The 27,987-nt window shown below is 36.3% G+C and overlaps 1 protein-coding gene across 1 annotated transcript; it reads right to left on the reverse strand.

The window, feature by feature from the left end:
- Positions 1-705: 705 nt before the first annotated feature.
- Positions 706-27,966, reverse strand: wdr19 (WD repeat domain 19). Its single transcript, XM_079617051.1, has 37 exons — positions 27,850-27,966; positions 27,360-27,451; positions 27,209-27,274; positions 26,920-27,045; positions 26,701-26,816; positions 26,101-26,216; positions 25,913-25,993; positions 25,389-25,501; positions 24,896-25,069; positions 24,212-24,282; positions 23,933-24,105; positions 21,961-22,075; positions 21,430-21,536; positions 21,215-21,337; positions 20,065-20,214; positions 19,647-19,794; positions 19,137-19,344; positions 18,782-18,941; positions 16,742-16,852; positions 16,529-16,638; positions 14,474-14,531; positions 13,940-14,086; positions 13,296-13,378; positions 13,123-13,206; positions 12,644-12,790; positions 12,407-12,531; positions 11,964-12,073; positions 11,676-11,744; positions 8,483-8,560; positions 7,198-7,294; positions 6,824-6,948; positions 5,073-5,154; positions 4,562-4,712; positions 3,572-3,695; positions 3,219-3,295; positions 3,000-3,135; positions 706-1,344 (listed from the first exon to the last, which is right to left on the reverse strand). Exons 1-36 carry the CDS (start codon positions 27,853-27,855, stop codon positions 3,021-3,023), a joined length of 4,038 nt encoding a protein of 1,345 aa, XP_079473177.1. The 5' UTR covers positions 27,856-27,966; the 3' UTR covers positions 706-1,344; positions 3,000-3,020.
- Between the last annotated feature and the right edge of the window lie 21 nt (positions 27,967-27,987).

A 27,987-nucleotide genomic window follows, 5' to 3' on the forward strand; every position in this document is an offset into this window, starting at 1 on the left:
TGATTGCATGTCCAAAGACAGAGCAAGGGTATATATTTTTAATCCACATTATGTACAGTACTTTGTATGATAAGAGCACTGACCTAATTTTTTACTTTTAATTGAAATACTCAAAAATATCTTCATAAAAATCTGTCACAGGGACACCAAAGATGTTCCAAAAATACATGTTAAAAGGATAGTTCACCCAAAAACGAAAATTCTGTTATCATTTACTCACCCTCATATGTTACAAAGGTCACCAAAACTAGGGTAACCAATATTTTTCTAAATATCTTCTTTTGTGTTACACAAAATATCATATATATCAAATATCAAAATCTCATACAGGTTTTTGAATGTCATCAGGGTGAATAAATGATGACAGAGTTTTTATTTTTGGGTGAACTATCCCTTTAAAGAACATACTTAAATCTCTTTAAAGAATATACTGTAGTTCAGCCTCAGAGCACAGGCATACCACAAAATGCAAATAAATCAGGCCTCACATGCTCTAATAATTTTTTTTTTTGTTTGTTTTTAGTACAGTAAAGCTAAAGCTTATACAAAATGCAGAACTATTGGCCTAAATGTCTAAAGCAGTGAGGTGAAGCTCAACTTTAAAAGAGAGAGTTGTTGACTTTAAATCTATGTGCACTAATACATTTAAGGCCACATGTAAGGTGAATGGAAAGCCCAGCTCATAATAAATGTCAGCACTTGGGTGGTTAGATTAACTGTCTTTCTCCTTTTATTAGCTCACACTGCAGTGCTGAACTCTTGTGGTCAGGCTACAAAACAGCAGTACAAAACACTCAGATTAAAGCTGATGTGCAATTTTCTCCTATACAAGTTTAATATGCAGAGATAACATTCATAGGCTGATTTCCCCAAAAAGTAAAAATGCAGAGGCTTTGTGGTACTTTCAACATTGCTTTGAGTGTTTAAAAAAGGCCCAACATAGCAACAGCAACTTAGCCAATGGCATGAGTTTGGGGCGGGACTACCTGTTAGTACAGCCAATGGCAGATGAAAGTATGCACTTTACCTTTAAAACACTGTAGAAGTACATTTCAGAGTCACTATACAGATAGACATATATTCTTTCCCCCCCTCTGTATTTTAAGATAAATATACCATGATTGCAAATTGCTACAATATTGGTAAATAAATATTATTGGTAAATAAATAATGTTTATTACCAATAAACATTTTTGTATTTTCAACAATATCAGGAAAATGCAATCATGACTGGCTTGAAAGGTTACAATAGTGATCCCACAATATTGATTCTGTAAAGACTGACCATCATACATCATCAGAGGTGTGACTGTCAGTACATTTGAGAACATCAATTCTCTGTATCTGAAAACAGAAAACATGAAAAAAAAGGGGCACTTTAGATGCTTTAAACATCATCCATTTTAGCCCTGTTTACAAAAACAATCACGACAAAATAATGATTAAAATACTGTAATATTCCATATCTGTCTATTTTGTAAAAATAAAGGAAACAATAAATATAAATATAACGTTAATACATATTTAAATATCAAGGACACATTTTCATCAAAATGTTATTTCATTAGGCAAAAATAAGTGCTAGAAGATGTAGTCGTTGACATATATCTATATCTTTTGGAAAGTGTGCGTTATAGGTATAAACATTGGAAATAAGTACAAACCTAGAAAACTAAATGAAAGAACTGTTAAAATAAAATAAAACAAACATTAAATACTTAAAGGGATAGTTACCCCAAAACATTTATAAACCTTTCTTCTGTGGAACATAAAAGAAGATATCTTATCTCAGTGTTTTTGAAAGTCAATGAGACCCAAAGCTGTTTGTTTGCGAATGTTCTTCAAAATATGCTTTTTTAATGTTCCACAAAAGAAAAGAAGTCATAAAGGTTCGGAATTACATGACGCAAGTAAATGATGACTGAATTTTCTTTGTGTGTGTGTGTTAGTGCTGGGTATCGATTCAAATTTCAAGAATCGATTCGATTCCGATTCTCAAGATCTTGAATCGATTATCATTATTCGATTCGATCCGATCCGATCTGATCCGATCTTATATTTTTAAAATCAAAAGTTTTAACTGTTCATGAACAATCAAGTGTTTGTATTAAATAACATTCACAAACATACATTAATGTTGTAAAAATGTATTGTTCACTCAATGTATTGATGTTAGATAAGGCATTAATGTTAATGAATGGTGTCTTAATGTAGTGTTACCAACTAAACAGGAGATAAAACGTGTTTTATTTGACTTAATTGACTGTCCTTTTATTTAATCCAAAACTGCGTTCATATTTATAAGGCCTTTTAAACTAGATACAACGAACCGCACACGATACCACTTTAGGGGCCGTTCACATATCGCGTTTTATGCGCGTGCAAATTCAGTGAGAAGCACTTCAATGCATCTCAACAGGTCATGTGACAAAAACCAGCGGCCTTTCCGTAACAACATGGAAAGCTCGGCCGAACAGCTGATCATAGCTGTACAGGGCGGCTTTTTATTTCTCATCTCAATGAATATATCTAGTAGTAAAGCTAATGCAAGGGCTAGAAATCAATTAATTATTTGATGATACTTCCTCGTCGTCATCATGGAGAGCGCAGTTTGCACGAGTTTGCACCGCTTTCTCCTCTCAACAAGCGCGTGCTTTCCCTTTGCGTCTGCCGTTGCTATGCAACCATGAACAGAGGCGCGCCTAGAAAACGAATTTGCACGCACAAAAAACGCGCTATGTGAACGATTCATTCCTCCTTTCTTGTCAACAAGTGGATTCAGAGAAACCGCATTAGCAGCGCCGCCGGTCGCCGTGTCTCAGTGTGTTTATGGGGAAAATGTAGTCCTGTTATTAAATCGATCCTCTGAGTTACGGATCGATCTTTAGAAATTAATATGAAAATCGATTTAGAATTGGTGAATCGATTTTTTCAACACAGCACTAGTGTGTGTGTGTGTGTGAGAGTAAAAACAGCTAGGGTAATTTTTCTCTTATTACCCTTTCATCTCTCTCTCGATCTCAGCGCTCCAGTTGGTCCTGCTGCAGATATTTAGAGCAGTCTGAAACCTTTTTCACATCACTGACATTTAAAGTCTCAGAGCACATGGGGCAAACTGACTCTGTCTCTAAGAGCCTGAAACAAAACACATACAAATACAGAAAATCAATGGATGGATAGGTGACTAGATAGATGAACCATGGATGGATGAGACTTACTGGGTGAATTGCGAGTAGAGAGCAGGAAAATCACAGTGTGGGCAGATACTCCAATCTTCCTTGACCAAGTGACGACCCTGAAAATGATGACACGCACATCTATCAGACAGACTGTGGAACTATGCGTGTCTGCATTTACACACTTAAAGGTCAAGTCAAGTTTATTGTCATTCCTCTCATTACAGTCACAGACGAGTCGTGGATGAAATATTGCACCTAAAGAGGGAGTTAAAATAGGGCCTGTTTTTCAGGCAGAGGAAGAGGCTCCGTGACGTCTGCACTGTGGGACTGAAGCTGTAGGTTGCAAGAGCTGTCAGTGCAGTGACGCAGTAGATTAAGTCGCCTGTACTCACTGTGGCGATACAGTAGGGCAGGCTGTTTTTGCAGCCGGGACAGAGCAGCTCACAGTCAGGCAGGCTGAAGCTGCAGGAGGGACAGGGGGAGCTCTCCTCCTCCACCTCAGAAGTATCTGGACGACTGATGGAAGACAGAAAAAAGGTAAATGATTGGGTCACTGCAACAGCAGGATATTTCATACATTGCAGTATAGACCTTATGCGCCAGAGAAACAAGGACGCCGCCATCTTTAGAATATTGTCTTTGAACTACCGTTTTTGCGGTCGCTCTGTATATTTCTATGGCATTGCTGTCCATGAGTAATTCGCTTTCGAAATGGATTTACTTAATGGAAAGTTATCATAAGGATTGTAATGTTTAAAGCAGATGTCTTAACAAATGTCAGTAAACCGGGAAGATTTTAAAACGAGCCGTTCATTCATAAATGCGTAAGATCGCTGTGAAAATACAGACCGGAAGACAAAAGACAACGAGCGCGGCGCTGAAAAGGGGCCGGGCTACATAAGGTCCATTAGGTGAGCAAATTAAAACATGATCCTTTACATACAACAGATTAAAGAAAAATTAAAGAAAAAACATCAGAAAGCAAACACTAACCAGACAATTTTAGAAAATGCAAACTTCTGTTCTACTTGTAAAAGACAGATTAACTAGTTCATAGATGAACAGAATGATTAAATGAAAAGAAATTTAAATTCAATAAACAGTTGTGCCACTTTTGTATGGTTGTTTACTAACCATCCACAGTACAGAAAGAATGGAAAGCTCTCAGATTCCATCAAAAATATCTTCATTTGTGTTCCGAAGATGAACAAAAATCTTACAGGTTTGGAACGACGTGAGGGCGGGTAAATAATGACAGAATTTTCATTTCTGGGGGAACTCTCTCTTTAATGGGTGCAATTCATCTCATCAGCAAATTTCTCTTGTGCGTCTTACTTAATGGGTGCAATTCATTATTAGCTAATCTCTCTTGTGCGTCTTACCGGACCATGGCTTCTATCTTCTTCTTGTATTTGAGATCAATCTTGTTACGATACTCTGGTCTCATCAGCATAGAGGCAAAACTGAAGGCAGAGTTCCTTAATCCAGCACGATGACATTCAATAACCGCTGATGTGAGGATAGGAACAATGTCTGTAGACACACACACACACACACACACACACACACACACACACACAGATTGAAGGTGGATCCAACTTTAGCTCAAAAAGGAGCAATGCTCAGGGAGACCACAACTGCTATTGTGTGGAAACAGCTCATTACTCAGCACTGTAGTAAAACTCTTAAAGTGTTTCAATGAGGTCAGGGTCATTATATAATTAGCTCACAAGCGCAAGTGATCCATTATTGACAGTTAAACCAGTGATACAGACGTAGAGGTTGTCATCTCCTCTCTATATTGGAAAATATCTGGTGGATAAGACAGCAATAACAGTGCTGAAGTGTGTGTGTGTGTGTGTGTGTGTGTGGGGGTGTACAAGAGAGGCTCACGGGATGGGAATTTGCTGATGTTGTTGGACACACGGATAAGCATTCGTGCCCCCTTTAAATGATCTCCCCTTTTAACATGGATCTGAAAAATGAATGAAACACAAACATCTAAAACTTCAAAGAACACTGAATACCTCATGAGCACATGAACACATTGAATATGAACGTCCCACAGACAGAATTCTAGGCCTTCCTCACCTATTACATGTTTGTTAATTCAGTTATTTTCATTAAATAAACATGAAAAATACTGGGGACACAAAAAGCATTTAAACACTCTTGGTCAGCACAACCAACTGGTATCTAGGTGATTTTTAGGGTACGTTTACACAACAACGATGTACTAAAAACGGAAAATATTTTTCTTTGCGTTATTCGCATACAGACAACAACATTGTCAAATATATCCCCATTCACACGGATCTGCGAAAACGATTAAAAACTCTGTATTATGCATCCAAGGCCAGTAGTTGGCGATGTCCCTTTGTAAAGAAAACCTACACACTTACAGACTGAACGCACTGAATTTAGTTATAAATTAAAAATATTATAAATACAACTATAAAAATTATACAGTATATACTCCTGTTTAAAAATGTGGGGTCTATAAGATTTTTTAAAGGTTAAAGTCTCTTATGCGCTCCAAGGCTGAATTTATTTGATAAAAATACAGGAAAAAAACAAAAACAGATATATTGTCAACTTTTATTACAATTTAAAATAACTGTTTTCTATTTTAATATATTTTAAAATGTAATTTATTGCTGTGAGGGAAAAGCTGAATTGTCAGCAGTCATTACTCCAGTCTAAAATGTCACATGACCATTCAGAAATCATTCGAATATGCGGATTTGGTGCTCAAGAAACATTTCTTATCATCAATGTTGAAAACAGTTGTGCTGCTTAATCGTTTTGTGGAAAACATAACACTTTTTTTTTAGGATTCTTTGATGAATAGAAAGTTGCAAACTTGACTGTTTTGTAACAATGTGAAAATCTTTACAGTCACTTTTGATCAATTTAATAAATAATTTCTGAATAAAAGTATGAATTTCTTTTTTTCTTTTTTTTAAAGGGGAACTTGGCAACTCTAGCCATTCCTTTTCTGATTTTCACTTTTGTTGTCGCAGGTTTTCTGAACGAGCTCCCCCTACAGCTGTGCGGCGTATATTTCACAACACTGTCCTAAAAAAACTCACTTGCGGCACCCCCCTCCCCCTTTCTACCGCTGCTAATGTGCATTTGTTATCATCGGAGCCGGACAATTTTATCGTTATACATCTATGTCTACCGAGGTGGGTAATACATCATATACAGTATCATAGAATGTGTTTATGTCTAATTACCATAAAGCACTTTGTGTTTCTCACTCGTTCTCGCTTCTCACGAGACTTCCTATTTCCAACTTACCGGGGGCGTTAGTCCCCATGTTGCAAGGTTGGTTTTCCGCTTGGGAACGCTAGAGGGAAGTCACCATTTTCACCAGAACAGGTTATAAATGGTTTTAATAGTTGCCAATAGGCTGAAATAGTTGCCAAGTTCCCTTTTAAATCATACTGAACCCATTGGTTTGCTATTTTTCAATATACTGCAATAACATTTGTTTATTTTTACTTTTTGGGCCCACTACATATAAAATGTAAAGAATGCATGTTGTAACAGTGACATTGTATTTTTTTACTATTTTGCTTCAAATAATGTACATGAGAATGTTCTCATCCACAGTCAAGACATGTAAACGTGTTTCCCACCTTCACTAGTATGTAGCTGTGCAGGATCATCAGGTTTGTGGCCATCTCTGCTGGGATCTTAATGTGCTGCGTCTGAAGCTCAGCGTACATGCTGAACAAAACATCATGGGCATTCCTGTAGTTTCCTACAACACACACACACACACGTCACAAAAGTGTGCGTCACAAAAAACACATGGCGGGAATTCCCTAAGAATGTTTTGCATCTTCTTATTTGCGCAAAGTGTCTGGATTGTTTTCAGGTAAAGATGAACATGCAACCAAATATTTGCGCTGAAGGCAACAACATTGAATGACAATCTGTTTCATAAAATAACACTATAATATAAACCTATACTACCAAGATAACGGACCAAAAAGCACTGAAACCAGACCTGCAGATTGCTCCTCTCTAGCGATTATAATCGCTGTTCTCGCTGCTTCTCTGTACTGTTTGAGAGCCATGTACAACCGGAACAGATATTTTGCATCCTAGGAAAGAGCAGAACCAACAAATATTATCTAGTTGATACAATATTTCTGATAGCACTGCTGATGCTAAATACCAGTATATTAAACAAAACAAAAAAAGTAGACCACCCAAGTTCTAAACAAAATGATTTGGGCTGAAATCAAACCATTTTCAGACATATACAGTTTAAAGAACTACAACACAAAACACACACAGTCAGACTATGAAGTGATTAAGGAGAGGAACTGAACTGAAACACAAAAACACTTTCACACACAGATACAGACACACACAGTGCCTTCTGCTGGGTCACCACAAGGGGAAGTATCAGCAGATGCAATGAGCTACTCACGGCAAGAGACTACACACATGCAATGACACGCAAGAGAGAGAGAGAGATGATGTGTAAGGACAACAGGCACCAGACAATGAGTTACAAAATATTTACAGAACATAAATGAAAAATCAATAGATGCTTGTTCTAAATACAGGCACTTAAAGGGTTCAATGCCTTTTTAAAAGAGGTGACGTGTTTACAAGAAACAAACCGACAATAAAAGATAAAGTGAAAGTCAATGTTGGAGCTCTCTGGAGACACTAGATAATCCTCATGTTTATTATAATTTAATAAAAAAATAATTAAAAGGGTTCTATCCAGTGAAAATCAAGTCCTGGAGCAAGGAGTGGTGGTGATGAATCCAGTGGGGGTAATGGAACATACAGGAAACTAATCCAGCAAGTGGCAAAACTACTGTTCAGTAAGATTTTTTTAATGTTTTTGAAAGAAGCCTCTTATTTGATCAAAAATACAGTAAAATAATAATTATTTGGAATATTATTACAACTTAAAATAAATGGTTTCTGTTTTAATATATTTTAAAATGTAATTTTAGTAGCAATTACTCTAGTCCTTAAGTGTCACATGACCCTTCAGAAATCATTCTAACACATTTGGTGCTTAGGTGACATTTCTTATTATTATATGTTGAAAACAGTTGTGCTGTTTAATATTTTTGTAAAAGAGTAAAAGTTTTTACTGTAACCTTTGATCAATGTATTGCATCCTTTCTAAATAAAATGATCAACATCTTAATCAAATAAAATTAGCTATATTTCTTGAAGGAAATTTTCTATTCAAAGAAATAAGTTCATGTTTAATGCATTAAAATGTAAATTTTAGTTTCAGTTTAATCCATTGTTTTAAATACCTTTGGCATCCCGTCACTTTCCCCCATCAGATAATCAATAAGCTGATTGGTTAGAGCTTCATCCTTTGCTTCTCCTACCTGTTAAACAGACAAATCATCATCATCATCATTATCACAACAATTTACAAGCAATAACTGCTACAACTAAATATAATCATATCATCATTTAGGAATTCTAGGTGATAAATTAATTATAATTATTTGTTAAGAATAATAACCATCATGATGACTAGTTATCATTTGCATATATATATATTATTAACCTCATTAAACTATGTTTGCAATTTAGCATCTAAAGCCAATATATTGGCACCATGTTGAGAAAGTTCGGTGCGAATCGTATGACGCCCTTTGGAGCATTAGTTAAAAATTCAGAGCTTCAAACAAAAATAGCTGACTTCCTGTTGGTCAGAGCTAATGACTGTTAATTAGAAAGTTGTCAGACTCAATGAGAAAATTATATGTAGAGAGTTTTGTAACTGTAGGTAAAACTAATCCCCCACTTTAGACAAAAGGTGGCACTACTGAGCCCCTCCTACACGGCCATTTCCAAGGCTTTGTTCTGGCTGACAACTCTGATGTGTGTGTCGAGTTTCATGCAATTTCAAGCATGCTAACGCCCGTTTCACACATACTCCGTTTGCAGTGTGTTTGCGGTGCATATTTTTTTCCGTACCCATGTTAACAGGTTAGAGCTTTCACACTGCACACGGATGCGGTCCGGCAATCCGTTCCAGTTGCGGTGCCGTGCGTATACAGCAGTGCAGCGATCGTTTACGCACAGAGTCTATTTTCTGCTGTGCTGCACCGCACTGCAGCGTATTGTTCACATTGAAATAAATATAGATTGACAAGAAACTGTAATAATTTGATCATAGCTACTCATAATTACAGTTAATGTGTTCTACATTTACTAAATTACAGGATCAAGAAATTAAAAACGTTTTAAACGAGAGTATAAATATATATTATTGCTGCATGTTGTTCTATTTAAACATGAATATGTAGGCCTACTGTGTTGCCCTTTTTATTTATTTTGTTTATCGTCACATTCAACCTTCATGTCATGCGAATTTATTAAATGCAGAGGTGGAAAGTCCAGGGGTCAGAAAGTAAAAGTCCTGCCATATGTTTATTCCACCCATGAACTCAGTCAGCTGATTTCACTAATTAGTTCTATCTCCTGGCTGAAAAACTGTGCTAATTAGCTAATCCAGGTGATTGGAACAAAATACTGAGGAGGACTTTTACTTTCTGAACCTGGACTTTCCACCTCTGATTAAATGTAAATGAACATCTGAATATGTAGTTGTAGCCTATATGAATTCATAAGTAAATCATATTATATAGTTTTATTTTTGAAAATAAAGAAGTTAAACAGGGTGTAATTATAAGTTTGTTATAGTTATGTAGGCTAGTTATAATTAATTTTGACTATGTAATTGTAAATCAAAATGTTTAACTTTTTGGTGCTACAGCCAGCCTTATTTATAGCAGAGGATACTCGTTTTAATGTAGTGGCATGTGCTAACAATAATTATTATATCAAATGTTAATTTCCAAAAAGGTCCTTTGTCTTCTGGGGGCTAGCCCTCTCCCGGTTCTTATTTTTTTTTCAGTCTTAAAATATGCATTTATAATCAGTATTTATACATTTGTATTCTAATTTAAAATATTTGTGTATTATATCTTAGCAACAGATATAGCGTGATAGCTTTTCTTCTGTCAACAACTCGAACTAAAACAAAGAATCACAATGATTAAAATTAATTTCATACTGTTGTAATGTCTGTAACAATGTAAAAGTTAAAGTTTGGTTTTAAAATAAAAATTACTTAGCCTACCCATTTTTTATTTTGTGACACAGAAACTACGTATCAGTAGCGCTCTGCAAACGCAGCATATGTGAAAGCACTATAGCGCGTGCTGCTCCAGTACCGCACACGCACTGCAACACGCACCGCAAACGCACTGCATACGGAGTATGTGTGAAACGGGCGTAAGAGTCTCAAAAACATCCAAATCGTATATTAAAGTTTGACGCGTTGCCATGACAACAGCATCTTGATGTCTTGACATTATGACAAATCTGACAAAGCCAATTTTAAAGCATTTTGAAAGTGACACACTTCCTGCTATGACTGACTCACAATAGACACATCCATGTGATCGCCCTCCTACAACGAACACACAGCTGAAGTTTAATCAAAATCAGTCAATGTATACAGAAGTTATAACACACTTCCTGTTTCCTTTTTATCGCCATAAATTTGTTGCCTCACCACGGCCAAACCGTTTGAGATATTTGGGGGCAGTTGTGGCCTAATGGTTAGAGAGTCAGACTGGTAACTGGAGGTTGCGGGTTCGATTCTCAATGACTGAGGTGGCACAGCAAAAATGGCTGCCCATTGCTCCGGGCTCCGTGTATGCGTGTCCACGGTTTGTAATGTGTGTGTTTCACAACTAATGTGTGTGCACTAACTTGACGATCTTGAAGCAGGTCAATCTACTTTTCAAGCGAATCGTAGAGATCGTGATCTTTTATGTCCTCCTAATAATGTAAACATACAGCACTGACTGCCTACTAGTAGATGGCAGGCCAAATTATATCATGTGTCTATATCAAGTGTATTTCATGGGTGGTGACGCATTTGAAAAACAATTCAACAGCAGCAGGGCTGTGTGATGTATTATGCTGTATTATTAATGAATAAGCCCTAAAATGATCAAGAGATATTATTATCTGGCGATATGATCAATCTCTGGGTCATAATACTATTCTGGGTCATAATACTAATTATATATACAGGTGAAACTCAAAAAATTTGAATATCGCGCAAAAGTTCATTTATTTCAGTAATTCAACTTAAAAGGTGAAACTAATAATAATTATGGCTTACAGCTTATGAAAACCCCAAATTCAAAATTAGAATATTGTGAAAAGGTTTTCATAGCTCTAAGCCATAATCATCAAAATTATAACAAATATCTCCCTTTGCATGTAATGAGTGTAGATAATATATTAGTTTCACCTTTTAAGTTGAATTGAAATAAATGAACTTTTGCACGATATTCAAATTTTTTGAGTTTCACCTGTATATACAGTATATATAAATATCATGAATATATTGTGATAAATTGTGTGAATTTTATGTGGTAAAGAGAGAATGAATTGCTCCCCAGCTGTACTCACTGTCTCAATGGCCATCTCTATGGCCAAACTGTCATCAGAGCTAGGACATTTCAAAAAGTGCTTCAGCGCCTGTGTGCAGACAGACAGATACAAATATATTAATAAGCATTTAATGACCAAGGTAATTAGCACAGTCGGTTGAGTAAAGAATCCCTCTGGAGATAATGAGCAAAGAGAGCGGGGCAACCAAGTGTGACGAAAGTGAGAGCTTAAAAGACAGAGGGGCAGTGCGCTCAGGCATGCAGGGAAAAAGAGAAAGGAGTCTAACAGCGCACACAGATCTCATACCCTGTTGTACTGTCCACACTTCTGAAAGAACTTCCCAGCCTGAAGATGATTCTTCTCCCCCTCGAAATACAGAGCTATGCTCTGATAGTCCTCTATTGTAGCCTCCGAACCTGGACACATGTAGTTAAATGAAGTTACTTACTTTTAACTATATTTCTTTAAAAAAAATGCTTATGCAGGATTTGAAGGAAGTATTTATATAACAGGGTTCCTCATATTTTTAGACCTAATTAACCTAGAATATTTCTTTAAAAAGAAAACAATTCCAGTCAGTGTAAACCAAACAACCAGTGTATTCACATGATATAACCCATATCTTCACATAATTGTGATATTGTGAAAATTACTAAGATTTCCATCTTTTAAAAATGTGAATTTAATATTTTATCAAGACATAATGTACTGTAGGAATGACCCAAGTATGAGATGATCAGAGAGCTCACCAATGATGTCAGCATAGACCTCCATCTGCCCGTGCTGCTGGGCGAGCTGAAAAGCTTCGTCGCTACAACGCGACAAAACCAGGAACTGGATCGCTGAGCCGTAATCACTCAAACGTAGGAAAAACCTGTGCATTCAAAGAACATTTAATTTCAATAAAAGAACAAGATGAGCAAAGAACTTGAAATAATGGCAGATGTTCAATCCTAATAATTTCCACGGCTGCTCTCTTTACTGACCTGGCTACCATTTTGGCTCCTTCGATGGACTGAGTTTCTCGTACGATGCGGACAGCCTCCTCAGGGTTGTTAAGATTCTCCAGTAGGATTCGAATTACGTTGTCCCAGTCTCGTGCACTTTCATAGGCCATTGCTGCCTCTTTATATCTAAACACATACACGTACACATACATTGCAAAATAAAACTTTTCTTTGTGAAAATGCACAGTGCTGTATCTCATTTCACATGTGAAGAGGCTGTACTACACAACAGTCACAACATTGAAAACTAATTGTAACGGTCACAGGGTTGAAAATGGATCATTCATATATATATATATAAAAAAAGGGAAAATTATGGAAAATGTATTCATTCATTTTGGCAAAAAAATCGTTAAAATAATAAATAAATAATAGTATGACGTGACCTCTGTAAGTCATACATTATATGAAGTGAGTGTTTATGTTGTTGGAGGGACTGCATTGCATTTGGTACATACTTGCCATCAGCCTCCTTTGCCTTAGCGTACTGCAGGTGAATCTTCGGGGAAGTCACATGGGGCAGGAGCTCGCCCACCTTTGCCCTGGCATTAAGGTTAGAGATCAATATTCCCTACCACAATGTTAAAATCAGTGATGTACGCTGTTAAGTACAATTGTGAAGTTGTATTACCAGTTTTTGCAGCGTACGTAGACGGATGCAGCTTTGTCGTAGTACTGGCCTTTCTCATACAGCTGAGCCGCTTCTGAATATTGCTGCACACAAAAATCATTCAGCAAAAAAGAAAATCTGAAAACTCTCACTAACTGCTCTCACTTTTTATGCATGGGCTAGGGTCCCCGTACAGTGTGCATGACGCGAACATCAGCATACTGAACGCAGCCTGATTTTTCGAACAATGCGCATTGAATTGTTTTGACCTAATTAGTTCATCCACTAAGTGACAACAGTGCCCCAGGGCCATTGATTCACAAGGTAGTTGAAGAAAATTTTTTATAAAAAGAAGAGAAAGAAACATGTGCAAACTACAACAACAATGGATGGCTAAGTAAATGACAGATTTTGAAAGGAGGTTAGAAAGAACCTGCATTTGTAAAAATACTAGCCTAAACGATTATAAAGATGTGTAAATATCTTCATGACAGATATTTCAGGACTACAAAGATGCAAAAGGGAAGTGGTGCAAATTGTCGTAATGTGCATGCGCCAATCGCCCGTTTAAGCGTACTTTTTTTAAACGGAGTATACTTTGAAAGGCTATACGTACAACTGTGCGAAAATGACGTATACTTTGGGCTAAATGAACACACACACACCTTCATGCTTTCCAGAATGGCTCCACAGTCTTTCTTCAGAGCCCTGCTGGGATGTTTGATGGCCTGGTTGGCTCCTCTACGAATGTCACCCATTCTAATGGACATACGAGCCACTCCTGCTAGACAACTCTCATCATGATCCTGGAACTACAAACACACACATATCAGGATCTACTGTCGATGCTCATGGTTCTAGATACCATAAGGAGGTATTTTTGGAATTAAATCATGTCATTTTAAGTTGTTATTTATGTCAAATCTTCTCCTCTTCCATGATTCTCAAATTTTATTCTTGAAAAAGATATTGTATGGCTTCAGAAGACTCCCTTTTTGGAACTTGACAGCCCTTGGTCACCCCATTCACTGTATTGAAATATGCACCATGAATATTCACAATTTCTCCTTTTCTGTTCCATGAAAGAAAGGCACTCTGACAACTTTGTAAATGTGTAAATGATAAGAAATTTGTCATTTCTGGATGAGAATTTCCTTTAAGGTGGTTGATCATCATTTGACACACATGCAGACACTTACCTTGTTGTTTCCTGTTATGCCTTTCTCATAGTGAGCCAGTGCATTCACATAATCTCCACTAGAGGGTGACACAAAAACATATAACATTACATCAACAATAGATTGCTGTATAGGGATCACATATTTTTGTAGGCCAAAACCCAGAAACAAGTTGGCATTTTAGCAACAATAGGTGTGTTTCAGTTCGCGTAGCCTACTATTCGATGCTGTTTTGTAGTATAAATAGTGCGAGTAGTGTGTTCAGACAGAAAATTCAAAAAGGAAACATAGCTGCGAGCAGCAATTATCGGGGTTCAAGCATTTTAGGCCTTAAAGCACAAGTGTAAAAAGGTACAATGTTTTCTTTAGCTAGCCTGTAACCACCAAGATCATTGATGGAAAAGACAATTTTACAGCCAAATTACAGGCAATTTACAGAGGAAAATATGGTTTTAAAGCTTTTTAACAGATTAGATGCTAGAATGCTTGTTTAGAATCATATGTCGCATGTTCTCACCTGTTTTTGTGAAGTTTCGAGTTTTCGTTTAGGAATGACAGGCTTTTGGGTGGACTTGGCTATGCCTATTTTCTAAATGCCCCAGCTATAGCTTTCAAAAAAAAGCTTGTTTTGATATTGGGGGACCTGGGAAACGTGACTCAACGCGGGCAAATACATTTGCAAATGACTGCCTCCAGAGAAAGACATTAACAATGAGTAATACATCATCGCACCATAGGCCCCGCCCACTGGCATTCAGTTACTTAACGGCTGACATTTGCCTACACAGGATGTGAGCGTAACATCAAAAGCAAAAAGAATCCATTATTGTCAACCAGACAAATTGAAGACTAAAACAATGTTTGTTTTGACGCATCCAATTTTTTATAATGTGGGGCAGCGTTAAGCTCTGAAAAGTTCTCCTAACAAACAGAGAGAAGGGGATAAATGGTATTTTAATCTTAAGAACAATGTACAATTTCTCTGTAACCTCAGACCAAAAAATCTGAACTGGAGTACAACACCATAAACAATAGAGGTATGTGTCTGGCCTATTTTAAACTTACATTGGACATAGATTGGTGTGTCCAATGACATGTCCAATTTAACTAAATTGACACGTCCAATTTAAACAGCTTGTTTGCGTCTCTGTATAGACTTCAGAAGGATCTCAGCGTCGGAAAATAAGTGGATGGTTTATTTTAATGGCGTCCCAGGATAACGTTGAAGGATTATATGCTTGTCAGACCATTTTGTTGGAGAGTTCGCAAAGAAACTTTTGTTGAAAGATGAAGCAGCCAACTGTATTGGATCTGACAGCAGCTCCATCACAAACCGTAAGTAAATTATTTCATAGTGCTTGGTCTGTAAATGATGGTTTTAAATGGATAATGTTTTCAAAACACTAACTTGGCTGATACTGTTTCCTATGCACTGACGTTAGCCAATCATAACAGTGGCCGTTTACTGACAAACCTTAAAGGAGCCACCCCTTAAAAATGGGTCATTTCAGACAGTGGGTCAGAATGAGGGTTAAAAAAATATATTTTTCGCCATATATATTTGGTTGGGTTTTTTTTTGTTGCAAAAAAACTTTATTAACATTATAAGTAAAAACTTTAAATGAAGGAACAATTAAAGGAATTTAATTGAAAAAATGCTTTTAAAAAATAATGTTGGAAAATTAATGGTGGTGACCGTGGTGTAGTTTGTTTGTAGCCTACATTTAGCTTTTTACTTCTGGGTTCAAAATTCATAAAAGTTGTGTTAATTTGTAAAGTTTATCAAGGAATAATTATAAACTTTTGTTGGTCACAGTGCTTATTTCCTGCAAATGGAAGCCAATGAAAAAATCCTATTGTTTTTGTTGTTGAGGAAACCTGAGTAATGCTAACATCCGTGTTGACCTACAAAAACATGTCAAGCTTGCAGCACTCTAACACCGGCTTTTCCTTTCAGGTGCATCTAGTACAATAAACAAGTCCATGTCACTTCAGGTGCAGTGAAATGTGCATGTGATGTGTTTCCAAAACAGCTGTTTTAGATGTAATTAACTAATCGTAATGTAGTCGACTTACACAAACTCCAGCTGTATGGCATATTCTTTAGAAATAAATGGGATCTCATCAGGGTCCAGTCTTTTAGCCAGCTGTAACGCACTGTCCCAATGCTGCAGGTCTCTTCTCATCTACACACACAACAGTACAGTAGTCAATGTGACTTGGGAAGTCTACATAGTTAGATGCATACATATAAACTGTCATGCATGTGTGTGTGCATGCCTATTTTACCTCCAGGGCTGCCATGGGATACGAAGATGTCAGATACAGGTCCTGGGCTCGGTTGTAGTCATTGCAGAACATGGCCAAATGTCCAGCCAGCAAATTTTGATCCTCTATTCCCTGCAGATGCAGTCAATGAAAAACACTTCAGTGTGTAAAAGAGTTCAAACTTCTTCTTTACCTCGGACACACAATGTCTCTGTTCCAAAACCTAGTGAGCTCCCTCACTGCTTACTGCCTAAATGGGGTGCTTCCTTCCATGGCAACATCCTAACTGAAATAGAACCTTATAAAAGACCTGATTTAGAATGTTATAATGTGTCATATAAAAGTGCTCCTTGTGCACTGGATACTCAACATTGATTTCAATACAGGCAACACAATAATTAATAACAATAAACATACGTGGCACACACAAATTTTATATTAATTACAATTTTGGTAAAACTTTACAATAATGTCCTATTAGTTAATGTATTATCTAGCATTAACAATGAGCAATACATGTGTTACTGTATTTATTAAATTTTGTTAACATTAGTTAATAAAAATACAACTGTTGATTGTTAGCTCGTTATCTGAGGTCCGTTAAATAATATGAACAGATACAACTTTTTATTTGAATAATGTATTAGTAAATATTGAAATTAAAATAAGCATAAGTGCTTTAGAAGTATTTTTCATTGTTAGTTCATGCCAACTGATGTAGTTATTAACAAATAAAACCTTATTGTTAAGTGTTACCCTTTTTTCACTATTAAAAAATGTATCAATACTTACAAGTATTGAATGAATTATTATGTTATCATTTTATAATATTTATAATAAACATATCTTTTGTATTGTTCGCCTCCTTGGATAAATTTTTTTCCACATTGGTTGTCACAGTGCATTATGGCATTATATTCTCCAAGGAATACATGCAAGGCTTTTATTTTAGGGGGTAATGAAATGAGATGAGAAACTTTAAGAATCAGTGCACATATGATGAAGTCACGATTTAACGGAAGTAGTGAAAGATATTTTCTTCAATACTGTGACATATACATCAGAGTGAAACGGCTTATCGGGGAAAAAAATAGGATGGGTACTTGATTGGATAGAGGTAGATCTTAATATGAGCTTGCAGTGTATTGTAAGCTTATGGTTACAAAATAATTAGAGTAGTCTGTTGTTTCGCCAGAAAATCGGTTTATGACATTCTGATGAACAATTCGAAAAAAATTAATATATGTATGGATAAATTGTTCACAATAAGTTCAATAACATGCCTTTAAAGAAATTGATATGATAAATTTCCATTTTTTGCTAACTTTGAACTTCTGCCTACTGAGGCAGTACACTACGTTTTAGAACAGAGCTAGACTTTGTCCACATTAATACATTTTTGTTTGAAAACACATCTTTGTCTCTCCGTTTTTCCCTCCTGTCCACACTGAGACTGCGTTTTTAGCAACATAAAACAGCTTTTTGAAAATACTCTCCAAAGTGGATACATTTGAAAATACCGTTTTCACGTTGTAGTGTGAACTATGAAAACGGAGGTATTTAAAAACGATGTCGCAAGTTTAGTCATGTGACGCATATTGAACCCAGATATTCATGTTTATACCGGTATTGTGCCTGTTCTATGCCATTCACTTTCCCACAGTCTTTTTGCACACTCTTCATATCACAGTCCTGCAAAGATGGCAGAAAATTAACTCACATTTGCTGTCCTGCGCCAAACCATGAGAGCAATTGCGTTTTAGACCAAACATTTAATAGTGAGTGAGTGCAACCTGGACGCATCAGTGAATGGTGAGATATTTTGCTAAATAAAATGATCCTGCCAGAAGAATTGCATGATAACGTGATTATGTCTTGTTCTGTCTGTATCATCTCAGTGAGCTCTGTAATTAAGCGTTTTACAACGTTTCAGTGTGGATGAGAAACTTTTGGAAAACACTTGAAAACTCTAGTGTGGACGGAGAGCGCTTTGAAACGAAAACTCCCGTTTTCAAATCTATCCGAATGAATGAAGACATAGCCCTAGAGACATGGTCACACCTTGATGTCCTCTAAGGACATGACCATGCCGACGTTTCCCATCATGCGGTATACTCTAATGGCCAGTTCCACCTCCATGTGGTGCAGGCATGCCCTGCCCAGCTCACCCCACGCCTCGGTTTTGTTCAGAGCTTTACAGGTATTCCACGCGTCAGAAAACCTGCACACACACATTTGACAGAGGTCAGAACATTGCTGAAGAAATCATGTGAACCTGGATGCAATCATTGATAAATTATACATTTAACAACCTTGCTTTCAGAAGCATTTAGGCTTGTATTTTTTTGGCTTGATATCCTGTAGTTAAAGAATGCTCAATAAACTTCCAAATCAAACTAATGTAGCATTAAATTACCTTTTCAGCATGATGGCCTGTTGCAGTAATGACTGGAGTTTGTCTTTGCTAGTGTCACTATGTGGGTTGTTGAGGAATGAATGTGTGTTTAAAACCACACTGTTAATCTTCCCACTTTGGGTTTGACATGTCAGCTCCCCGTTATGCAACAGCAAGGGCTTATGGGAAAATGGCAACTTCGTGGCACCAACTAGAATCACTTTAGAGCCTAGAGAAAAACACGTACAAAAACACACCACTAGCGAAAATTCGATAGCAGTGTAATCTGTTTCATTGCTCAGATAAAACAAAATGTCTATTACAAGGCATTGATGATTAGGAATGGGAATTGAGAACTTTTTTAAAAAAATAATTTTAAACTTATGTAGATGTGTTTAAACAAAGTTTTAACACTGTCCATGCTTCCTACAAAAAAACGTCTATCAGAACCATTATCCATATCTGTAATCATTACATTAAATCGACTTCCATACCTATTAATGATAAAAACATTCAGCTTTTTAGTTTTACCCTGTATGGTGTCTTTGTGGAAGGCATATGTGTAGACTTTGTCCTCCTCATACGCCACAAACACACCCTTATTGCTGATCCAGTTTTCCCACAACACCCCTTTAATGGCAGGAGAGAAGTCTGGGATCTCAAACACTGAATCGTTCACCTATAGGAAGAACAGATGTCACTTGGTTTACATTTTTAGTTTTGTTTTTACTGCAGGTCATTAAAGACATAGTTCACCCAAAAATAAAAATTCTGTCATCATTTACTCCCCCTCATATCATTCCAAACCTACTTAACTTTCTTTCTTCTTCGGAACACAAAATAAGATATTCTGAAAAAAGTGATACAGGTTTGGAACAACATGATGGCGAGTTTTATTTTTGCATGAACTACCCTTTTAAGAGTGGAAAACGTGTTTGTTTGTGTGTACCGGACAGTATAGGAAGCCGTCACTTTTTTCATCAATAAAAACGAGACGTGTCCCATTGGGGTCGGGAAAGACTTTGCGTACACCCACTGTATGGCGATATTCAGTCACACTCTGCCAGTCCTCAAAATAGAAACACTGAATCAACCCGGTCTACAGAATGAGAGAGAGACAAAAACATAGGCAGACAGAACACAAAGAATGACACATTTAGGTAATAAGGTACGAAAGGCCATGTTATATAATGAACAGAGTCACACTAAAGGGCTCACGTTACTCACGCTTGAGTGCCTTATTGCTTTTATCAAACTACAAAATATTAAGGGCATACATTTCCATTAAAATGTATTTTAATAAGTATCCTGCTGCTATAATTACTATAATATATTATTAAATAGAGTCAATCTCCAGTTGCCTCATGAATCGATTAAATTACAATTCGGAAGTTATTGATTAGATTATAAAACGATTCTCAGTGCATCTTTTCTCAAATTCTTTTAATAATAATACAGTTACACTTTATTTTACAGTATGTGCCATTAGATGTACTTCCAGTGTACTTACCAAAGAAAGTAGAGGGCAACACAAGGTAACTACATGGGTTAAGGTTTAGTTTAGGGGTAAGTTCAGGGTTAGTACCTAGTTATTACCCAGTTATTGGAATTACTATAAGAAGTACACAGTATGAACAAGTGGAACAGGACTGTATATTAAAGTGTGACCAATAATAACTACTATATTAATAATCACAATATAGATTTTTTTCCCCAACCATTTACGTTCACTTAAGACATAACGACTATGTTTATGTAAATACTCACCAAGACAGATATTTTGAAATGTGTCTCTGACCGTTCAAGCACAATTCACCGCTAAAAAGAACTGGATTCAGGATCGCATGATGTCTATGTCCATGGCTTATTGCGCTTAACTCTTTTTAACATAAAGCATGTTCTGCACCTTATTTTGTCATTCATGCGTGTTCTTTTTGTAAAAACAGAAATGTGCCCAAATATCGGCTTTTTAAGAAGTTACACAATGTGTTTTATAAAGTGTATTAGCACAAACCAAACAGCATTCAGAACCATAACTATCAATTTAATAAAATGAGGTAAGTATGAAAAAGAAGATGATGTATTTGTGAATGACTCACATCAGTCCCATAATACAGAAACTCAGAGGTGAGAGCATGACTGAGGATGCGGTATTTCTGATCGGGTTCCGGAAACAGTTTCGTCTGTCTGTCCTCCTGGACAACCTGCTCATCTCCATCAATCTTTCATGCACACATTAAAAACAAAAAGTAAGTAGAAAAAGCTGACAGTCATACATTCAGAATTATGTCTTTTTACACGATTGGCTTCTTACCACATGTAACTGGACTTTCCCCTCAAACAGGGCAGCAGCATAGTCACAGTTCAGGCACATACTGGCCACTGTCCCTAAATACTCAGTGTCTTTTACACGCTCCACACCTGAAACACACACATGCACAGATTAGTTCACTTCTAAATGAAAATTCTATCATCATTTACTCACCATCAAGTTGTTTCAAAACCTGTATGAATTTCTTTCTTCTGCTGAACGCAAAGGAAGATATTTTGAAGAATGTCAGTAACCAGTCAGTTGATGTGACCCAATGACTTCCATAGTAGGAAAAAGAATACTGTGGAAATCAATGGGGTACATCAACTGTGTGGTTCCCGACATTCAAAACATGCGTTCACCAGAAGGAGGAAATTCATACAGGTTTGAAACAACTTGAGGGTGAGTAAATGATGACAGCATTTTAATTTTGAAGTGAACTAATCCTTTAATGTGTAAAGAAGGTTACTGCTACAAGTCAGAATATTTCCTTTTTTCTCAGTATGAAGTGAATTCATACTGTTCCTCACTTACCACCATCTCCTAATGCATAAAACCACGCTCTGTTATTCATGCCTACAGCAACATGATATGGTCCCACAGCTATGAAATTAGGCTCCACCTCCACTGACACAGCAACGGGGGACTCCTAAAAAGAGATAAAATGCCATCTATACACTATATTTTTTAATTTTCTGGAAGAAAACATTCTGGCAAAACCACAAAATGATAGGGTGTTGTGGGTGGTTGCAAGGGCATTGTTTTGCAGTTGTTAGTCGTTATAATAGCCCATTCACACCAAGGACGATAATAATAAAGATATACTGTAGTTCTAAAAATCTTTCTCGATATTAAAGAATAGCCGAGTTCACATCACAGCTGTAACAATAACGGCACAGTATCATTGGAATCACTAACGATTTAATCCAGCTGATGAACGATAAAAACATTGACAGCCAATCAGAATCCATCCTGGTGTAACGAGTTCAAGCTTTTAAAGTGACAGACAAGCACTAAACAGAACAATATTGTCCACTGGTGTGAACGCTAATACAGTTATTTTTATAGTGATCACTCTTGGTGTGAACGGGCCTTAAGGGTGTTGCTAGGTAGTTGCTAGGGTGCTCTGGGCGGTTACTAGATGGTTGCTTAATGGTCCAAATTAAAAGAAACCCGAAAGGAAGTCCTTCCTTCAACAAAAATCTAAGGGATTTTCTCAACCGTTTTGTTGTGTACCAGGTAGAGCTGGACAATTCATCGTTAAAAGATTGCGGTCTTGATTCAAACACCCTCGCGTTTTATTTATAAATGACAACGATTTGGCTATGTCTATTATGTTAAACAAAAGTATTTGTCATTGAAACATTCATTCAAGAGATTAGTTTAAAAATACTGATTTATCCATTAATGAAACAAGTGTATGCTGTGTCCCAATTCGAATACTAGCATTCCTTTAATAGTATGTTGGATATGTTATGTTGAAATGAGTATTCCAAAGATACCCGGATGGTTTAGGCTACTATTTCCGGTTAGAATCTGATAATTGTCGGCTAATATTACCCACAATCCATTGCGTGTTGGATGAGGATTCATGTTTATTTAATGTTTATTCAATGTTATCCACATTATATTTCATCTGCAACTCCATTGTGAACTTTTATGAAGATAAGTTTGGTCATTAACATTTAAATGCATCATTATACAACACATGAGGAGAGTATCTGCATGAAAGACCCACAACTGGCAGATCAATGTGCTACTTCATTTCTCTTCGATACGGTAGGATATTATATTACATTAAATGTGGAGGATTTTAACTTTGACAAGATGATTGACAGGTCAGTTTAAATGGTGACAGGATGCACATAACTAAGCGACAGAGCAGTCCGTTAAAGATGCAATTATGAAGTAGTAGTATGTGCCAAAGCTTGCCTACGATTCTGATACACACTTAAAAGTATGTACTTTTTCTTCACAGAAACAGTACATAATTTTAGAGCATAGTTTAAGTGTTGCAGTATAAATGCAGCCGAAGTCTTTATGAGGGAGTCAATGAATCCTTCATTCCAAAAATGTTTTTATTTATTATTTATTCAGATGAATTAAATATTTTTGTTAAATAGACAGCAGCAATTAACCTTTTTTCAGAACCCAGAATTTAATTTCATGTTATTTTGTTTGGTTGTATATTCAGAATAGTGATCTCTATTTAAAAAAAAAAAAAATCTGATTCTCAATGTATCGTGAATTGAGCAGCTCTAGTACCAGTAAAAAGTGCAATTCTGATTGCTTGGAAAAGTAATAGCACACCTCTTTTCAAGAAGTTGCACAATTTGCAGTATCATACACATTTGTAGTGTCAACAATGCAAGACTGGTTACATGCATGTTTTTGTATTTAGCATTAGGAGTTTGGAAAAAGATGATCAATAGTTATAGTAATGCTTTGTGAGCACATTTAACTGATTTTTTGTATAAGTGTATATGTCATTGTATCGTCTTCTCACCCCTTCCAACTGGTTAGCGACTGTAACTTCCAGCAGGGATGTAAGATATGCAATTCTAGTGCCACTGCTGTCTCCCAATATGGGCAGCTTGGTGAGGAAGACATGCAAAGTGCCCTGCTGAGAAGACACCGCTAACAGCTGCCCATCATCAGTCCAACACATCTGATCAAGGCCTGAGAAAGACATGAGTGAGTGTTCACTGAATATGCACACTTCAGAGAGAACCATTTTTTTAACACATATAAAAGGCATCAATATGCATCAGAAATGGTTTCATACCTTTGGTCTCCTCATCCAGCGTGACTATAGCATACATCTCCTTCAGATCAGTCAGGTCATGTATCTTAATACTAATAGAGAGATACAATAGTGTTATCTTAACAGCACAGAAACAAAATTTCATTTTCATTGAGAGTGATGGATAAAACTGTCATGATTGGACGAAACAGTGAAGTGTGCGTCTGAGAGCTGTAGGTGAGGTCAGTCCTTTAAATCTATTTATAATGACTTTGTATATGTAAATTGGTTTGACAACTGACCTAAACTGACGATCAGCTCACTGGGAAAATGTGGTATATGGCAGTTATCCAGACATCTATTGTAATGTGCACACTAGCAAAGTCCCTTTCTTAGCGAGCATCTTTGAAATTATTCTCGGGCAGCTATTTCAGTCATGTAAGTATAGCACACATCTCTTTGAATGGGGAAAAGTCCAATTCTCTAAAGCTTACGATTAAATTTCTTATTTCAAATCACCAAAAAAATCTGACAAAACTCTCATAAATTTTGTTTCGAAACACTCAAATCATGACAAAACACTGCACATGTGCAGTCATAAGTGTACATCTCAGTGACTTTACGATTGGCTCTTTTATTTTGAAGGCTTATTCCGGCATATTGCGCGTTGCATACGAGTGCACCGTCTTTGTATATCTTAAGTCTTTGATACTAATAAACACTTACCAGTTATCCCCACAGGACGCAGCCTTGTTTAGTGACTGTGAGATGGCGATGCTAGAAAGGCTATCTTTATGATTGTGGGCTTGAAACAACTCTTGGCCAATCTCACGGATATGTGTGGAAATTACCACAAAATAACCATGTGAAAATCCTATCATGATATAGCCATCCCCATACCTATAGACAGAAAGGAACATATGTGTTCAGTATATGAAAAAACACAATAAGCAATTATGTTTTGTGTGATTTTTTTTCTCTTTGTGTTTTTTTTTTAACCTTTAAGAAGGGTACATTATAAATAATTTTGTGCTGTCAAATCCATTAATCACATCTTACATAAAAGTTTGTTTACATAATATATGTGTGTATATACAGAATATATTATATTTATATATTGTGTGTGTGTGTGTGTGTGTGTGTGTGTGTGTGTGTGTGTGTGTGTGTGTGTGTGTGTGTGTGTGTGTGTGTGTGTGTGTGTGTGTGTGTGTGTGGGTACCAGCGGTAGGAGATGATGTTGCCATAGCGCTGCTGGAAGGCCAGTTCTATAGGGTTATCGGGATCATTAATGTTAAAAAGAAACAGGGTCTTCTTACCCAAAGCCACACTCACCTGCAAGTTAAAGATAATTTAGTCAATCTATAGGAATATTTGCATACTCATGAAAAAAACTTTTTAAAAAGATACAGAGATGGAGAAAGTTTAGTTTCACTGTTTGTACAGTAAAGCCAGAAAGCTTTTTACATCCATAAAGTTCAAAATAAAGAGAAAATAACCAAAAGAACCTTACATTAAGTAGGCAATTAATACACAGTATAATCCCATATTGTGATTATTACAATTATAAAAAATAATATATATTATATAAAATATATATACATATTATTTAATAGTTAATATTAGTGTATGAATTTTACTGTTATATGAAATTACTCATAACGTAATATAAGATTTTGCTCATACGTTCACCTCTACCTATAAGTACAATCAGTGTAACAAGCATGAAAGAGCATGTCAACATACAGTGCTTTCTCCTGGAGATGATCTCTCATCTGTTTTCATCACTGAGAACTGAACATCTGCAGGATCTGCTCTCACAGAGGTCTGAAGGCAAGAAAGAGCGGAAAACAACATTTCAAACTATGCTATCTGTACGTCTATACTAACAGATACGATAACACAGGATCTCGCTCTGACAGATCCTCACGTGCCTGTCGAATGGTGTCTCCCTCGTGGTTGCTGATCGTTACGCTGCGGTCTTCACTGCCTAACGCCAGGAGGTTGTGAGAGCTCCAACAGCCACATGTGATTTTCTTTGTGTGCTTACCTACATGAATATACAGTATGTATGTTTCTTTTTTTATATATATATACATTTTTTATTTTTTTTACCCAAAATAAATAGTAGAATGGAGAGGAACATAGTATTTGATAAGGAGTACCTAAACTCCAGAGTTTACAGTGTATTCCATACGAAAAATACTTTTTTGAGTCTGCCAAAAATATATGTGAAGTTGTATTATACATTGTAATATATTTTTAAATAGAAAATATATTTTGTTTAAACCTTCACATTTCATGAATATATATATATTTTAAAAATTGCAAGAGGGATCAGAGAAACAATTAAAACATTAGGATAAAGGCAACCTTTTCTGTTCCTTTGGAAATGTTTTATCCATTTCATGAATATATATTCAATATTAATATATTATATAATTATTTTAAAAAAAACATGTCTGAAAGAAGAAATAAATATATGACATGAGAAATATTCCCACATTTCTTTTTTTATTATTATTCTATTTTACCCAGAACAGGAATCTTGCGTGAGGTTTGCTGGTTGTAGATGAGAAGGTTTCCTTTAGATGTGCCAACAGCCAACAGTGGCCCAGTTTTGGACCAGAGCAGGAAGGACATCTGATCTCTGTATCAACCCGAAAATAACAACCGAAAAAAGGCATCAGCTGAAAAAAAAAGTTTAAAGAGTTTATTCTCTAACACATTCTCTCTCTCATCACATCACTCACCTCATACCACTGTCTAGCTGAGAGGTTTTGTTAACATTTGCATCCCACAAGTAAATGGAACTGGACTTTTCAGCAATCACAGCCAAGATATCACCATCTTTATCCCAGTCAAGAGATAGACAATTCCTGTACGCACAAAAACACGAAAGTATGACAACTGCAGGAGGAGAATGTCCGTCCTGCGATATTGCTCTATAGTTGTAAAGAAACAATATTACATAAAATCTTAAAATATCTTTCAAATTTTAAATTAGAGTCTCAGACAGAGCATGCCTGAAAGCTCACTTACCCAGGGAGACTTAACTCATTGACCTTCTGTCCATGCCGATCAAAGATTTTGACTAAATTGTCAGGGCTGTGGATATATAAAATATTTCACTCAAACATTGCCTAAAAAGATGAACACTACTTGCCTATATAAACCAGCAAACGGTACTCACCCTGCAGCTGCAAGATAGTTTCCTACTGTTTTCTGCCATTTGTATTGCAAACATGATCCAGACCAGGACTTTTCTGACAGCGTGAAAACACGCTGAAAAGAAACAAAACAAGTCTCAAATAAATAACTTACAGTGCATTAACGTAATAAACGGTAACGTTAGTCATAGAATATCATTCTAAAATGACAACGAAACTACATACAATCTTGAAAGATAATGTAATAACTGTCCAATCTTTTTGGACAACATTTATATTATTGGCAGACAGGAAAAAGTTTAGTTTATCAGTATTTTGCAGTTTGTTCACTTTTATTTACATTCTCTTTTTTTTCATTAGTAAAATACATTGCTGCTGAGCTAACTAGCCATCGTGCTAATGCTATACGTGATGCTTTTAAAAGCATATTCGCGAAAGCACGTGTACTTCAAATAGCGATATTCAGTTTAAATGCAATAGGAAACTAAGTGTTTATATAAAAAACATACGTGCCTTCATTTTTGTTTGCTGAAAACGTTTCACTTCCCAGGGTGCTTCACTCCGACGCGTCTTGATCTCTCTTAGCAACCTCTAAGCAACAGCCAGTCAGCGTTCACCAAACATTAAAACATGATTTACAAAACAGCAGAA

The sequence above is a fragment of the Phoxinus phoxinus genome (assembly GCF_949152265.1).
Source record: "Phoxinus phoxinus genome assembly, chromosome: 6".
NCBI lineage: Eukaryota > Metazoa > Chordata > Actinopteri > Cypriniformes > Leuciscidae > Phoxinus > Phoxinus phoxinus.